At 45.7% G+C, this 16,443-nt stretch overlaps 1 protein-coding gene across 1 annotated transcript in view; it reads left to right on the forward strand.

Moving 5' to 3' along the window:
* Positions 1-3,781: 3,781 nt before the first annotated feature.
* Positions 3,782-16,443, forward strand: part of itga9 (integrin, alpha 9) — a gene marked incomplete at its 5' end in the record, with an annotated part of 67,475 nt that continues 54,813 nt past the window's right edge. The window contains 10 exons of the mRNA XM_034678857.1: positions 3,782-3,917; positions 3,995-4,080; positions 4,169-4,231; positions 4,652-4,789; positions 5,183-5,288; positions 8,334-8,428; positions 10,626-10,716; positions 11,008-11,053; positions 11,168-11,322; positions 13,952-14,112. Coding sequence (XP_034534748.1) covers positions 3,782-3,917; positions 3,995-4,080; positions 4,169-4,231; positions 4,652-4,789; positions 5,183-5,288; positions 8,334-8,428; positions 10,626-10,716; positions 11,008-11,053; positions 11,168-11,322; positions 13,952-14,112 — 1,077 coding nt within the window. The remainder of the gene's footprint in view (positions 3,918-3,994; positions 4,081-4,168; positions 4,232-4,651; positions 4,790-5,182; positions 5,289-8,333; positions 8,429-10,625; positions 10,717-11,007; positions 11,054-11,167; positions 11,323-13,951; positions 14,113-16,443) is intronic.

Raw genomic sequence — 16,443 nt, forward strand, 5'->3', positions numbered from 1 at the left:
TGGACTGTGGGACTGTGAGGGACTGTGAGGGGACTTATGAAGACGTGAGGACTTTGAGGGACTGGGAGGGACGTAGGACTGTGAGGGACCTGGTTAGGGACTTTGATGTGACTGTGACGGGACTGTGGAGGGACTATGAGGGAACTGTGATGGACTTTGATGGACTGTGTGTGACTTGTGAGGGACTGTGAGGGACTGTGAGGGACTGTGTTATGACTGTGATGGAATGTAGGGACGGTGAGGGACTGTGAGGACGTTTGGGTAAAAACCTGTGAGTGACTGTGAGGAGCTTTGAGGGACTTGGGGACTGTGAAGAACTTTGAGGGACTTTTTGATGGACGGTGGTGACTTTGAGGGACTGCTGAGGGACTGTCAATGTTCCCCAGGACAGAGCTGACTCTCAGGATAAAGCCGTACTCATCGTGAAGGAAGAATATGTCTCATCATTGAAGCAGTTTTCTATCAGATCACATTTGAGCGTCACAGTTAGTCCAGTCATGATCTCAGGTTATTCTGCTGGAGCTGCCAGATGAAGGATCTGAACAGAGAGGTAATTAAAGGTCATTTATCAGGGGTCACGCTGCAGCCGGTGGGGATGTGGATCAGCAGTAATGAATATTCCAGCCTGGACTCCTCTCGTGATGTAAACAGACACAAACAGGCGGAGAGGTGGAACCTGGAGAGACAATCTGAGAAGCTGTTATTGACTCTCCTTTATCTGTTTACAATGAGAGGTTAAATCAGTGTTGGAGAGAGGGATAGAGAGAGAGAGAGAGAGAGAGAGAGAGAGAGAGAGAGAGAGGAGAGAGAGAGAGAGAGAGAGAGAGAGAGAGAGAGAGAGAGAGAGAGAGAGAGAGAGAGAGGGATGATTATATCGTTCTGAAACTAAACCAAATAAATGATGATGTCATCCAGTCAGAGAAGCCTGAGAGTTCATTTACGCCTTCCTTCCTTTAAAGGTTTTTAAACCTGGTCTCAGCAGATGTGTGTCTAACATGAGTCTGGTCCTGCTGGAGGTTTCTGCCTGTTAAAGGAAGTTTGTCCTTGCCACTGTAACTTGCTAAATGCTGCAAAGTGCTCTGCTCATGGTGGATTAAGATGAGATCAGACTGAGTCCTGTTTGGAAGATGGGACTGGATCTGATCTGGTCTTGATGTTGGGTCTTTGTTAATAATGGAACATAGAGTACGGTCTAGACCAGCTCTGTTTGTAAAGAGTCTGTGGAGAACGTTTGTTGTGATTTGGCGCTTTATAAATAAAGATTGATTGAATGTAACATCCTATAAATGAATGGATACCACGAGAGAGACGTGGTTTGACCTCAGGTTTAAACGTATCCCTGAAGTCTTCAAGCTAAGACAGAATCCTCAGACCCTTGTCCCCGTCTGAGGATGTCAGTGTGGATCTGTTAAAGCGTTTGAACCCCCCCCCCCTCTCTCCTTTGAAGAATGTGAAGAATTCAAAGTAAAGACGTCTGACTGTTAGACCTTATCCTTGTCTGAACCGCGGAGCGTGCGCCTGGTGGTGCCCAGATGTTTGACACCACAGCTCAGGAGAGGAGGACTGCTGAGTCAGGTCCTCAGTCTGTTGTTCAGTTTGTTTGAGTTCTCAGTGGTGTCTAAACATCCTCTGACACAGATAACATCAACAGAGAGATCCAGGAAGTGAGGAACAGAACTTTACACACAGAGCATCTCTACAGTCCTGCTCTGGACGAACACCGGGACAGAAAGCTGTGACTCTTTTCTCAGCTGTCGTTTGTGCCCTGGATTCCTCGTCTCTTCAGAGCCGGCGGCCGCGGCTGGCATGACGTCTGGGAGTGTGGTTCAGAGCAGATAGCACAAACCAAGCTGTGGCTGCTGGTTAACCAAGCGCTCACACAGCAGCCTTTTTCTCTCTGTCACATTTTCTTTCAGCGGCTTGTTTCAGAGCAGACGAAGGCCGAGGAGAGTCAGAGGAACGTTACACAGAGTCAGGATCATTACTCCTTTACTGGCTGGTGGAGGGATCCAGACCCTGGGTCCTCTAAAACCCTGTAAACCAGTTCATCACTGGACTCAGAGTGTCCATCTTTATAAAGTTTCAGACCTCTTACTGATTCTTTTTCAGAAGCCAACCACAGAAATCTTTAAGATGCTGTTTGGAGATTTCTGAAGTCTTCTTGTTCTTCATGTTAAGTCCTCTCCATGTGTTGGATCTCTCTGAGGTTACTTTGGGTCACAGAAGGTTTGGGAGCAGACATACAGACCCTGCAGCTCAAACACTGACATGTCTCTATGAATCAGGACCATGATGCAGACTGAAGCAGGATTTATCCATCCATCTTTTATCTATACCGCTCATCACATGTTGGACCGCAGAGGGGCTGGAGTACACACACACACACACACACACACACACACACACACACACACACACACACACACACACACACACACACACAGCATGAAGACAAACAATCAGACACACTCACACAAACACCTACAGGCATCTTACAGTCAGCAATTAACCAAAGGAGCCTGTTGTTTGGACTGTGGGAGGAAGACGGATACCCGCAGGGAACACACACAGAGAGAGGAGGAACATGGAAACTCTGAGAAGCAGACTCAACGTTTAATCCTAACACACTCACATCACTCATATTATAGATATCCATGATGACTGTTCATCCTAACTAATCAAAGCTGTATTCTCATTAGGAGGAACTGTAGTTCAAGATATCAGAAATGTCCTTCTTCCTATCAGTAAGGGTTCATTTCATGTATCTACAAAGTCAAACTGACTGTCTCTGATGAACGTTTAGAGTCCAGCTGTCAGGAGGGACAGTTCTAATGCAGATATCTGATGTTTATTCTGGATCCAGAATCATGTTGTGGTTATCTGAAATCAAACGCATCCTGATGAACGAATCAGGACAGACCCTGACGGGCTGGTCTGGTTTTAGAGAGGAGGATCTTTTAGAGAATGAGGAACAGTTCACTTTAGTGTTTCTTTGCCTTCAGCCCTTCATCTCAGGGGATTGTCCCTGTGCATTGGGGCGTCAAAGCCAGATCCTTTAGCCACATTTTCAGTGGGCAGGTTGTAGAATGTGGATATCTGAAATCAGAGTTTTGACTTTGGAAGAACTGAGTCACAGTTATCTCTCATGAATATCTAGTCAAGCTGTTAACTGTTATAACAGATAACTGCACAGAAAGGCCCCAGTTAGGATTTGAACCAGGTAACACCTGTATCCTCAGCACCATCATGCAGCCTGGAGATATGATAAAAGACACAAAGGTGAAAACATAAGGCTCACTGTTCACCATGCAAGAAAACAAACATCCAAAGCTAAGTCCTGCACGGTCCAGCTGAGTCCATGTGAGCCCACTTCATCTCCTCCATGGATTTCTAAACTCCCTCTTTTGTTTCTGAACAGATGTTGTTATCAGACGTCACTCTGAGTACAGACTTATAGAGACTCAAACAGAGAGGAAGTCAGTGTCACATTCATGACATTAAGCTCTTTTTAACCCTCAGTTGTCTTTGCAGTGGAGATGGTTTCATGAACTGATTTGACTTGCAGGGAGAACGTCTCTCATATCTGTGTCTGTAGATCTTTCCTCAGAGGTTGTGTCTCACGTCTGTGTGAACAGTTTGACTCTCATGTTCTATAAAGCGACTCACAGCTGGTCTTTGTTTTCAGTGCATGAATGTATGGAGAGCTTTTCATCACATGTGCAAAAGAACAATCCTTGTAAAGATCCCAGAGGCAGCTGTGTGAACGTGGGTGTGTCTTTATTTCCAGGAGCTGGTGGTGATGGGGGCTCCGGGGTCCTACTACTGGACCGGGACTATCAAAGTGTACAACCTGACATCCGACTCCTTCTACAGCCCCAACACAGACAACATCGACTCCCACAGATACAGCTACCTGGGTGAGAGCCTGAGAGAGAGGGACAGTGTGATGTATCCGTGCACAGAGAGCTGTGACTGATGACTCTGTGTGTTTCAGGATACGCTGTGACTGCAGGACACTTCTCCTCTCCTAACGTGATAGACGTCGCTGCAGGAGCGCCTCAGCACAGCGGCAGTGGGAAGGTATGGACCTCCATCTTTCTGTCGTGTGTCCAGCTGCTCAGTTTAAGTTTTTCTTCTCTCTGCAGTGATTTGTTTTTCTCCTGCTCAGGTTTACATCTTTAAAATCGATGGCTCGTCTTTGGTGAAGAGTTTTCAGGCCTCAGGGAACATGGTATGAGCTGGGACGTGGTTTTCTACTCCTCTGTTTCTGATCACTGTACAGAATCCATTCTGTTGTTTCACTGTACGTTTTCATTACTTTAACCTAATCTGCCTCAGGGACCATGTGGTTACTTCTTTTGATGCATTGCAGACATGCTCCTCTAATTGTTTTGTTGTCTGAAATGTAAAGTTTATGTCTGAGCTGGAGTGATTTAAAGAAGGAGCAGCAGTAACCCGAGCCAGAGGAAGCTAATGCTTTCCATTCAGAGGGAGTAAAGCAGAGTCAGAGCAGCTCTAACACAGATACTGTGTAAATACTCCTTTAGAGTCGGTGCAGATATTAAACCAGGAGTGTGAATGTCAATGCTGTGAAGTGAAGACGAAGTGTCTGTGATCTGACCCCTCGCTCTGTGGCTCGGCTTGGTTCCAGATGGGCTCTTACTTTGGCTCCTCATTGTGTGCAGTTGATCTGAACCAGGACGGCCTGTCGGACCTGCTGGTGGGAGCTCCCATGCACAGCCAGCTGCGGGACGAAGGCCAGGTGTCTGTGTACCTCAGCAGGGGCAACGTGAGTGTGTCTGTGGGAACACCATGACTTACAGATTTATTTAAAGTCCAGGATCTCCGTACGTTGTAACGTCTGCAGCGCTGATCCTACGCCTCCATGTTTGATTTCCTTCCCTCTGTGTTTGTTATGAAGACAGCAGAATAAAACAGCAGAGCATGCTGGGAGACGGAGAGATTATTTGATGGAAGCTTCTGTTTGTACTTTTGATATTTATGAATTATAGCAGGGAGGAAGTTGAGTGCATGTTTGGTGGTTTAGTCACCTGGAGGAAAGCCAGCTCACTGCGGCCACGGCCAAAGAATTTTATATCTGAGAAGAGAAGCAATAATTTAAGACCTCTGTCTTTTCTCCTGCCAGCTCAGGATATAACTCATCCCTTCTTTTCTTTTCCAGGGTGTGATGGAGGAGGGCGGTGTTCTGAGCGGTGACAATGCTTTTAATGCACACTTTGGAGAATGCATCACGGCGATAGGAGACATAGACGACGACGGATATCCAGGTCTGAAAACATTCTGCTGTTTCTGAATCTCTTGATTTGAAGATGTTGCATGATCAAACCTTCACTGACCTTCACATGGACTTTATCATTCATCATTATTATAAAGGAAGAATGTATGAACGAGTGGTTGTGTAATTAGAATCCAGAGAGGGTGAGCAGGACTCTGACACAGGGTCAACAGGTGGAGGTGAAATATGTCTGAACTCCTTTCTGTGGAGTGATTTGATACGTGTGATCAGGTCGTCCCTGACATCGCCTCTGAAGTCAAGAATGAATCACTGTTGTCATATGGTTCGACCAATCAGAGTCCAGTATGTAACACAGCTGAGTATTAATGAGGTGTATTATGTTCTATAGGTTTTCATACATTATACACACTTTATATATTGTTGTATCTTTAATAAGTGTCCTTGTTTATCTGACAGAGGAGAGGTGTGTTCAGTGTTTTAGACACACACTGCATTTTTGTAATCTGAGTCATTTAAACACTTTAATTTAAGATTATAATCTCCAGCTTTGGATCTGGACTCTTTTAGCAGCTCACAGCATACATCTCATGGGCAGTGAGATGAAGAATGGGAAAGTAAAAATGTGCAAAGAGATATTTAGTTTTTACCTTTTTGAGCTCTAAACCTACGAACACGTTCAGCCAGGAGACATCCTTTAATGCATACATGTGTTTTACTGTATCTATGATAAAGACCATAAAGGATGTTAGGGACGTCATTGGACACAATTTGGCGTTCTGTTTAATCTCCAGTCGGCTGCACTGTCCCCTCACAGCGAGGTGACCCGGCCGGGCAGGAGCCGGTCTGTGGAGTTTACATGTTCTCCTCTCCTTGTGCATGTTGGGGTTTACTCTGGGCTCTCTGTCTGCCCCCGACAGTCCACAGACAGGCTCTGAGGTCAATCTGAACTGTAGGTGTGAGTGTGACTGGTTGTTTCCTTCTGTCTGTCTGTCTGTGAATGTTGAGCTGTGCAGGGTGTCCCTCGCCTCATGCACAGTGACAGCTGGATCAGGCTTCAGCGCCTCCACCATAGATAACAGATGAGCGTCCGATCTCTCCTGCTGCCCTCCACCAGGACTCAGACCCTCAGCCTCACCTCCTCCCCAGAGTTCATCTGCAGAGTTTATTATGTTATCTCATCACTCCTCAGGTTTCTGCATGTAAAATAAATCAAGCAGAAGTGATGAGGTCGGCGCGAAGACGCCAAATACCAATAACTGTTCAGCTTTTTTCTGACTGAACTTGAAGTACTCACATGAACTTAATGTTACACAGATTTTAAATACATATAACTTTGAATATTACTCTAAAGAATGACATTACAAGATGAGAAAGCTTTCTTACTGCAGAGTTCAAAGGGATATCTTTATTTCTTTATTTATTAGGACCCCTCAGCTCCCACAGTGTGGTTGCTAGTCTTCCTGTGGTCCACACAACAAAACAAAAACAAGAAAAACAATAATTTAAAATCACATTATCCATAAAACAAAGATGCATTAGCAGCCAATTATAAAAATCAAGAATGAAAATGAAAAATAAACGAAGTATCTGAGCAAATAAAGGATGAGTAGCATGAAACTACAAATAATGGAAACAAGAACTAAACTGTCACAAACACACAGAATTTCAAAACAGTGATTATTTAATAAGGTCTATGAGGAATTCATCAGCTTTTGTTTAAGAGACTTTTTAAAAGAAAATCTGTTTTTGATCTGAAGAAATGAAGAAGACGTCTGAAACAAGCTGACATGCTTTAACTCTAAGAGCTTTAAAGCAGGAAGCCCTGACTCACTGGGTTCCACATTTTAAAACCTGTGTCTTATATTTTCAGTGAATGAAGTTTGGATTCATGCTGATCCTGCAGATCTCTGTGTCTCTGCAATAACAAAAAGGAAGACTCATTTTCATCTTAAGACTCAGATCCAATAGAGTCATTGAACGCAACAACAACAGAGTGGTCGTCCTGTAACCACTAAAACATGTCAGGGAACATGTTTGGAGGGTCAGGGCTCAGATGTGGGTCAGGTCTGCTTGTGGAAGTCTCATAATGACCCTCCAGAGGTCTATGAATCTGTGTTCCAGACAATGGTGACCACTTTTTGTAGTTTCAGAGCTTTTATTGTGACTTTGTCCTGCAGTCGTGCAACAAAACTATTTCCTCTGTCATCTGGTGAGTTGTAAAGTCGCTCAGATTATTTTCCTCTTGAGTTCATGTTGTCTGTTAGAGGAGCAACACAACCCTCCAGCTCACAGACACACACACACACACACACACACACACACACACACACACACGGCTCGTCTCTGAGGCCTGGAGTTGGCGTCCGTCTCAAACTGGAGACTGCGAGCTGCTGCCCGGTTTCATCTCTGTGGGAGATACGCCTGGAGGCCTGCAGCCTGGCACATGTGTGTGTGTGTTTTGTGTGTGTGTGTGTGTGTGTGTGTGTGTGTGTGTGTGTGTGTGTGTGTGTGGGGAAAGATGGCAGCTGGGGAGCATAACTCATCCTGTAACTCGTCACTCTCAGAGTGTGGAAGAGCTGACGGTCTGTGATTTATAACCGAACTGCTTCCTTTTAATTTGAAAGAAACAAACAGAAATCAGAAAACACATTTCACTCTCACGTTTCTTCTTCTTGTGTTAAACCGATTTTTAATGACTTAATCATCACAGAAACACTTCCATTCTTGAGCCGTTCTGCTGTGGTATGCGTGCCACATGACCTGGAGGTGTTTTGGTTTATAAAAAGAAGGTTTATATATGGACTGGCTGTGGAAATGGGATAAGGAGACGTTGTTTCAGTGCTCTGGCCAACACTTTATAGTCTTGTTTCCACTCTCTCAGAGGTTGCACAAGTTTTATGGCCACTAACAACACTTAATTGTCTATTAAGAGTCTTACTGTAACTTCTTGTTTCCCAGGAACAGGCCAGCTGGAAGTAAACAGAAGGCATTCACAAAAACACACAGAGGCGTTCATGTACTCTTCATGTCTCTACCTTTCTTTAAAACACACTCTGTGTTCTGATCGTCTCCTCAGATGTCGCCATAGGAGCGCCGAAAGAAGACGAGTATGCAGGAGCTGTTTACATCTACCACGGGGATGAAGCAGGGATCATCAGCAAATACTCCATGGTACCAACTCTCAGTGTTTAATGTTTAAAGATCATGGAGATGGTTCTATTATTCCCCAGTTAGCCAGAGATCATCTTCCCCCTCCGTTCAGGTTCAGTGTTTCTCTGTAGCTTCACCAACACGGGCGTAACTCTGATGAGAAGCATGTGTTCACCTCCATGCTGAGGTAGCTGAGTCATGTGTGGTAAAGTCTCAGGTGGGGATGTAGCCTCAGGAATACTCCACCCACAGAGCTTAAAGAACACATGAAGCAGTTCTTCATGGGAAAGGGTTTCAGTTTTATAAATCACCACATGAGGATTACAGCTCTTATTATTCTCACAGTTTAATAAGCTTTATTACATTTGAAGTAAAGACAGTGGTGTACTTCACATGTGTGAGTTCTGTTGTCTGAGGATGAAGGCTCATGTGTTTATTCAAAAACAGCTCACTGTTGTAATAGGGTAGCTAGTTTTCAGTTTCAAAGTGTAACATATGGCAAAGTGTAAGGGACAAAATAAAGGAAGAAGTCAGAGGTTTTAAGAGTTCAGTCACTTTAGCCTATATGTTATTTTGAAGGGGGATATCAGAGGAGCAGCCAGCCGTCTGTAGCTAAATAAGGAATGTGGAGCATCCAGTCAAATTATACTTTAGTGTTCACAAATACTTACCTTTCAATCAATCTTAATACAGGGCCAGTTTATAACTAATGGAACATCAAGACCAGATTCTAAGTTGGTGTTTAACACTTCCAAACAATAGGCTTCAAATTTAATAAGAACATTTGTTCAAAAGACAAAAGCAGCCAGTTAATCAAAGTCTTGCTTAATAATAAACCGCCAAGTCTGTAACTTCCTGTGAAATGTGAAAAACAACTGCAGAGCAACAACAGATCCCACAGTGTGCTCTCTTCTGTCCCTCTCTTCTGTTCCCTCTCTTCTGTTCCCTCTCTTCTGTTCCCTCTCTTCTGTCCCTCTCTTCTGTTCCCTCTCTTCTGTTCCCTCTCTTCTGTTCCCTCTCCTCTGTTCCCTCTCTGTTCCCTCTCTTCTGTCCTCTCTCTTCTGTTCCCTCTCTGTTCCCTCTCTTCTGTTCCCTCTCTTCTGTTCCCTCTCCTCTGTTCCCTCTCTCCTGTTCCCTCTCTTCTGTTCCCTCTCCTCTGTTCCCTCTCTTCTGTTCCCTCTCTTCTGTTCCCTCTCCTCTGTTCCCTCTCTTCTGTTCCCTCTCTTCTGTTCCCTCTCCTCTGTTCCCTCTCTTCTGTTCCCTCTCCTCTGTTCCCTCTCCTCTGTTCCCTCTCTCATGTTCCCTCTCCTCTGTTCCCTCTCTTCTGTTCCCTCTCCTCTGTTCCCTCTCCTCTGTTCCCTCTCTCATGTTCCCTCTCCTCTGTTCCCTCTCTTCTGTTCCCTCTCCTCTGTTCCCTCTCCTCTATTCCCTCTCTTCTGTTCCCTCTCCTCTGTTCCCTCTCCTCTGTTCCCTCTCCTCTGTTCCCTCTCTCATGTTCCCTCTCCTCTGTTCCCTCTCTTGTGTTCCCTCTCTTCTGTTCCCTCTCTTCTGTTCCCTCTCCTCTGTTCCCTCTCTTCTGTTCCCTCTCTTCTGTTCCCTCTCTTCTGTTCCCTCTCCTCTGTTCCCTCTCTTCTGTTCCCTCTCCTCTGTTCCCTCTCCTCTGTTCCCTCTCTCATGTTCCCTCTCCTCTGTTCCCTCTCTTCTGTTCCCTCTCCTCTGTTCCCTCTCCTCTATTCCCTCTCTTCTGTTCCCTCTCCTCTGTTCCCTCTCTTCTGTTCCCTCTCCTCTGTTCCCTCTCTCATGTTCCCTCTCCTCTGTTCCCTCTCTTCTGTTCCCTCTCCTCTGTTCCCTCTCTTCTGTTCCTTCTCTTCTGTTCCCTCTCTTCTGTTCCCTCTCCTCTGTTCCCTCTCTTCTGTTCCCTCTCTTATGTTCCCTCTCTTCTGTTCCCTCTCTTCTGTTCCCTCTCCTCTGTTCCCTCTCTTCTGTTCCCTCTCTTCTGTTCCCTCTCCTCTGTTCCCTCTCTCATGTTCCCTCTCCTCTGTTCCCTCTCTTCTGTTCCCTCTCCTCTGTTCCCTCTCCTCTGTTCCCTCTCTTCTGTTCCCTCTCTTCTGTTCCCTCTCTTCTGTTCCCTCTCTTCTGTTCCCTCTCTTCTGTTCCCTCTCTTCTGTTCCCTGTCCTCTCACACGTGTTCTTTAACGGTTTGTACGGTCTGTTTCAGAAACTGTCTGGGCGCAGCATCAGTCCTGGTCTGCAGATGTTTGGCCAGTCCATCTCAGGCGAGGTGGACATGGATGGCAATGGATACACAGGTATGAGATCCAGGTTTGAGAGGTTTTCAGAAGAACATCAGGGGAATAAGAGGAAGAATAAGAGGAACACATCAAACAGGGAGGAATGAGCTGGTGAAATATTTGGGTTCTGCTGCTCGGTGCAGACTCGTGATAGAGGCATCTTGTTTACTGCATTCCTCAGCTGACATTCAGACTCAGACAGCATGACACTTTAAGTCCTCTGTGCATTGTTTTGGATTTGCAGGTGTAGAGAGCTTTAAGCAGTCATTAATGTCACACTGAGTGAACCACACTGTGTCTTTGTTGCAGACGTCACAATAGGAGCCTTCATGTCGGACAGCGTGGTGCTGCTGAGGTGAGTCTCTGGATGATTTGTGACCCTGCAGTATTTCTCTGCCTCCTCCTCTGTTTGGTTCTAACCTCCTGTTTCTCCCACTCTGGGTTCCTGTGTTGGCTGATGCGGTTTCAGGACTCGGCCTGTCATTACGGTGGATGTCTCCATCTTCCTGCCCGTCTCCATCAACATTACCGTGCCGCAGTGCCACGAGGGCCAGCACCACCAGAACTGCTTCAACGTCACCGTGTGCATGCGCTTCAGGGGGAAACAACTCCCCGGGCAGATCGGTGAGAAACACCACTGCTCTGAAACTCTCTGAAACAAAAACATATACCCACATATCCAAAGAGGAAGCAAGCTGTGGAGCTAATGCATCAATAATACATAATAAAGTAATCATATTTGACTTGTAGGTGTATTTACTTTGAAGCCGTCTTGCACAGTTCAACTTTAATTCCACGTTCGTCTGTGTTTTAATATGGAACTGAATCCAGGAGGCGATTAGCCTAGCTTAGCATCAAGACATACAAACAAAGAGAGGGAGAGAAAGTTTGGCGCCCTGCAAAATTAAAACAAACACCTGCTGTGACCTCTACATCTGGGAGATTCATATTTATGTCAAACTGAAGCTGTGCCCAAGGTTCTGTTAGCTGAACCAGTTTTTGCTGTTCAACACGAAGCTTTGATTCTTTGTTTTTGTTAATGTCTTCCCCATAAAGTGATCAGGGTTCTCTGAACACAGACATCAGCTGGACATTTAAACATTTCAAACTCACTACTTCATGCTGACTGAACCGTTCCAAAAGGAATCACTCATTTCAGTCAGACAGGGAGATACAGTTAGCAGCAGCTCGGTTAGCAGCCTCACTAAACACAGACTAACAGCTGGACATAAAACATTCCTTACACAAACTTCCTTTTCTTTTCTTTCTTTTTGTAAGTTTGTCTTTGGACGCCATGTCTTTGTATTTTCATCCCAGTGGATCACACATTTCAGTCAGACAGGGAGATACAGTTATAGCTCAGTTTGCAGCCCCCAACCAAGCTGGCTGCACGCTTTGAGGACTTTAGCATCTGTACATGAGGAGTGCAAATTAACCTGTCGGCCACACTGGTGCCAACAGACAGTTATCAAGTCATGCTGTGTCTTTGTATTTCTCAGGGGATGATGGGAGGTAGCAGCAGCTTGGTTGGCAACACACAAGTGTTAGAAGTTAAGCCACTGTAGTTAATAATTCAATGACTGAATGAAAGGTTTCAGTCAGTCAGGAGATGATGGCAGCTCAGCTCACTGCCTCCAAAGAGCACAGAGAGAGAGAGAGCTTGATTTTAACATGAAGCTGCTTCAGTCTGTTTCTACCTCTCTTAAAGTCCATGTGAGGAAGTTTCAGTGTGATGTAAAACTGTGATGTCTTCTTATGAGCTGCAAGTGTAAACAAACCATCACCGCATGCTGAAGAAACAGCCTTTTCTTTGCTCTTCCCACGACAGATATTTCATATTGACCTAAAAACCAGCCGGACACAAGGCCCAGGTTTGGTAGTGTGAGTGCCTCAGGATCAGAGGCTGCAGTCCTCCATTGAGTCCCAGTCTGGTATTTGGTATTTGGTGCATTGGATCTACTTTCTCCCCACATTACCAATCTGTTGGTACCGTGTGAACTTCAAACACAGAAAGCTGAAGTTTGACTCTAAGTGGGCGGTCCTAGTTGTTCCAGTTTTGCGCTGTATTTCTTGGCGACCAGCATCCCGGCATAGTGACCTTCAAACGTCACACATGCTGTCGCTCTATGTTTTGATGAATCTAAAGTCATCCCACTTGAACTTTGAGTCCTTTAAGATTTGTAAATCTGATCCCGCTGAGCCGTTCTCCCTGAGCCTGGAGACCGTCCGTGTGGTGAGCCTCTGGCCTCAGTGTTGGTGCATCTGGCTGATGTTTCACCCGTCAGTCAGGGCGCGGTGCCTGCTGAGTGCTGAGGTGCGGTCCTGTTCCAGTGTTTGGGTGTGGTCACTCACAGCCCCCCCCCCCCAGGGGAACCAGGAGCCCTGTTGTTACATAATGAGCGGCTCTCAGGGATAAAGCCTCTCTGTTGAGCCGTCTGGAGAACAGCATGGAAAGAGCAGCAGCATGTGTTTGGGGACCGCTGTAATGAAGCCTTCCTTTGCCTCCTCTGGCGTGAGCTCATGGCAGCGTTTCCTCTGTTGGAGAGAGGAAACAGGGAGGCGTTGGTCCAAGTGGGGCGTGTTCGCCACCCTTCCCACTGTTTTAGCAGTGTGACACCTTCCTGAGGCGATTACTCCAGACTGAGGCTGATTCATCCAGAGGGAAGGGGGGAAGTTAAATGGCCTGAAGCCCATGTATGGTTTCTCGGAAGCATTGGTAATGTTTGACATCATGTTCAGGATTCTTCAGAAGAGATCTGAAGCAGCTCTCAGTGTGTGAAGGTCCCGTCTGAGCTCAGGGAGGAACCAACGTGGACGTTGTTATTGAAATGTTTTCTTTCACAGAAATACTACGTCTGGCCCGGCGGCAGGAACATTCATTTCCTCTTTAAGAGAATCCTTGTCTGCTCACGTCGAGCTGTAGAAACCTCAGCACAGAGAGGTTCTTCAGTTTCAGCTCTCAGTGAGAGATCCAGATTTATAAACTCGTCTTCATCGCTGCCTCACGAGTGATAATCACACAGAGTCATTAGACCGCTGTCACAGCCTTTCACACAAAGTGATATCAGATGATCCACCATAAACCCCTCTCCTCTCTGACTCGCCTCCATTCATCAGGGATAATTGATCTCTTCCCCATGTTTTGATGGCAATCATCAGAAAACCAAACCCTGCATGCCTCCAATGTTTCTCAGGATTATCTTCATCGCTGTCAGCTCACATTAAGTCTGACAGTGTTTGCCTCTCTCCTCAGATCTGCTGTATAACCTGACAGCTGATGTGGATAAGCGTCTGAAGAGCCAGCCTTCCAGGATCTACTTCTCCCACGGTGGATCTCAGATCAGCCAGCTGAGCCAGCAGCTCAGCCTGGACATCAACAGGGAGGAGTGCCAGCGCTTCACCGCCTACGTGAAGGTAAGGTCGGACTCTCTGGACTTATCTCTGACCGGCTGTGTTTGTGTTTGTGTTGGGTTGTCCGTGTGCAGCTCGTGTCCTCAGCTGATCTTTCCCATGACCTCGATCGCTCTGGCTCTGAAATGTTGACGTGTGATATGAGTTATTTGTTCGTGTGGTTTGTTTTTGGTGGGAGCATCAGAGTCCAAGCTTTTCCAGCTCAAATGTTGACAGAGATGGAAGATCTTTGGGTTCCACTTCGGTTCCTAAAATGTCTCACATAATTCCACTTGTGGATTTTATAACTGTCTTTAACGAGCAATCCTTTAACCTGTAATCTGTTTGTGTGTGCATTTATCCCTTTAATGATCTAATATAAGATTTTAAAGCTCCATCATTTACACAAGCCAGAAGTGTTCTTTATGTTGAGTTTAGAAACTCAGGATGAGACTTTAGAACGCCGTACAGAGACATGCAGATCATGTATTCACATGATGTAATATAAATCTTATTTCCATGAGTTCTCAGACAATCACTGAAGTGACATCTTTGCTTTATTCTACACAGAATCAGAATCAGGGTTTACTGCTCATTTATACACACAGAAAATAGTCCTGGTGTTATTGGTCCTTCAGATAGACATAACAATGACAGGAAGCAAAGTCAACATCAGGATGTTTACATGGAGAAACTTATGTTAAATAAAATACTGAAACAAATCTACAAATTAAAAATATAAAACAGTTTTACAGCCACCAAAGTGTTAAATCAGTGAATCATGTGATCACTCTTTATTTCTGTGGATTCACCTTAAAATAAAAAACAGGAAACTTTTTTAGAATAAACTTCCTGTCGTTCCTTTAAAGAGGCGACTTGTTATACCTCAAACATCATCAGGAGAGAGCTCAAAAGAAGAAATACTCAGTGTTAGAGTGTGAAGATAAAGGGAGGGCGGTCTCATGCTGGTCTACGAGCAGCTGGACCTGAAGGTTCTGGATTAACAGACTTCATCTGGACTCAGAGCCTCTCAGCGTCTCCCTGCTGGGCGAGGTTAAAGGTAACACTCAGGCACTTGATGGTTCATGAAACCATGCAGCTCAAGTGTGTGTCTGCAGGAACTGACAGGACACAGAGTCTCCTTTGTCACCGCATAGTCCCTCCATTGTGTTCCTCTGTGATTTAGTCGTGTCCCCTCAGAGAGGGTTCTGGTCCTGAGGGCACCGTCCCTGTTTCTCCTCCTTGTGTGATACGGAGGCCCGCTGCAGGACTTTCACAGGCATTCTTCACTGAGCTCTCCGGGCGCTTTCACTGTGGGAGGCTGAGCTGCTGACTGAGGGGGGCTGTCATTACCTCGCCTGCCTCTCCTCCTTCAACCATCCAGACTGTAATGAGAGTTCAGAGCACAGAGCATTTAGCAATAACCTCCTCGACCCGTCACTAAACACACACATCATCATCATCACAGCCACCAGGGGAGTCCAGCATGTGTTTATCCCTCTCCTCAGTCAGCAGGGACGGAAGAGGAATCTAACATTTGAAGTTTAATTCTCACTTTCCTCTGTCTGAGTCTGAACCCACAGAGAGTTAACACACAGTTCAGTCATGTGAAGTCGAGGCTCTGCCCAAAGTTAGTCTGACAGTTCCACGCTTCAACCAAACATCCTCAGGATGGTGGGTGGGCGAGTCAATTATCACTCAGGAGAAGATCTCTGCTGCCAAATGTCTGTGGTGATGTCTAACTGTGAGACAAACACACTGACACTTCAAGTGCCATCCATTAGGACCAGAGTTACCTCAAGTATAGTTCAGGTTTTGCAGCCTTCAGACACTGAAACCTCTGGAGGAAGTTACACTCTTTACCTGCCTGACAGCGCCTGGTGTTAAAAACACACACACAGCAAACAGGCTTGAATCAGGCGCTACTCACAAATCAGCTCTTACTTTGGCTGCACAGGTGGAAGGCATCAACCTGAGACACACACTTACATGTACACAGACATACACAGAGCACTTCAAAAGGAATAGACATACACACACAGGAAAGGGAAGCAGCTGTGGCTGTGACACTCACTCTAACACGACTTAGATCCTTAAAGCTAACTCGTTACCCTGCATCCTTCTTGAACCATACAGACATGAAACAACTCAACATTTTTGGGGGGAGTGAGCCTTTATTAATGTGAGACATAAGCCAACAAGCTATGGGATGCTTATAAGAGTCCTGCTTGTCAGTGAGTTGTTTACTCTTGAGCAAAACCAGGCTAGTTGTTCCCCGTGTTTCCTGTCTTCATGCTAAGCTTGGATAGCTGTCACCTGGTTCCAGCTTTGTATTCTATGAAATTAAGAGTGTGG

This window comes from Notolabrus celidotus, unplaced genomic scaffold (assembly GCF_009762535.1).
Source record: "Notolabrus celidotus isolate fNotCel1 unplaced genomic scaffold, fNotCel1.pri scaffold_246_arrow_ctg1, whole genome shotgun sequence".
Classification (NCBI taxonomy): Eukaryota; Metazoa; Chordata; class Actinopteri; order Labriformes; family Labridae; genus Notolabrus; species Notolabrus celidotus.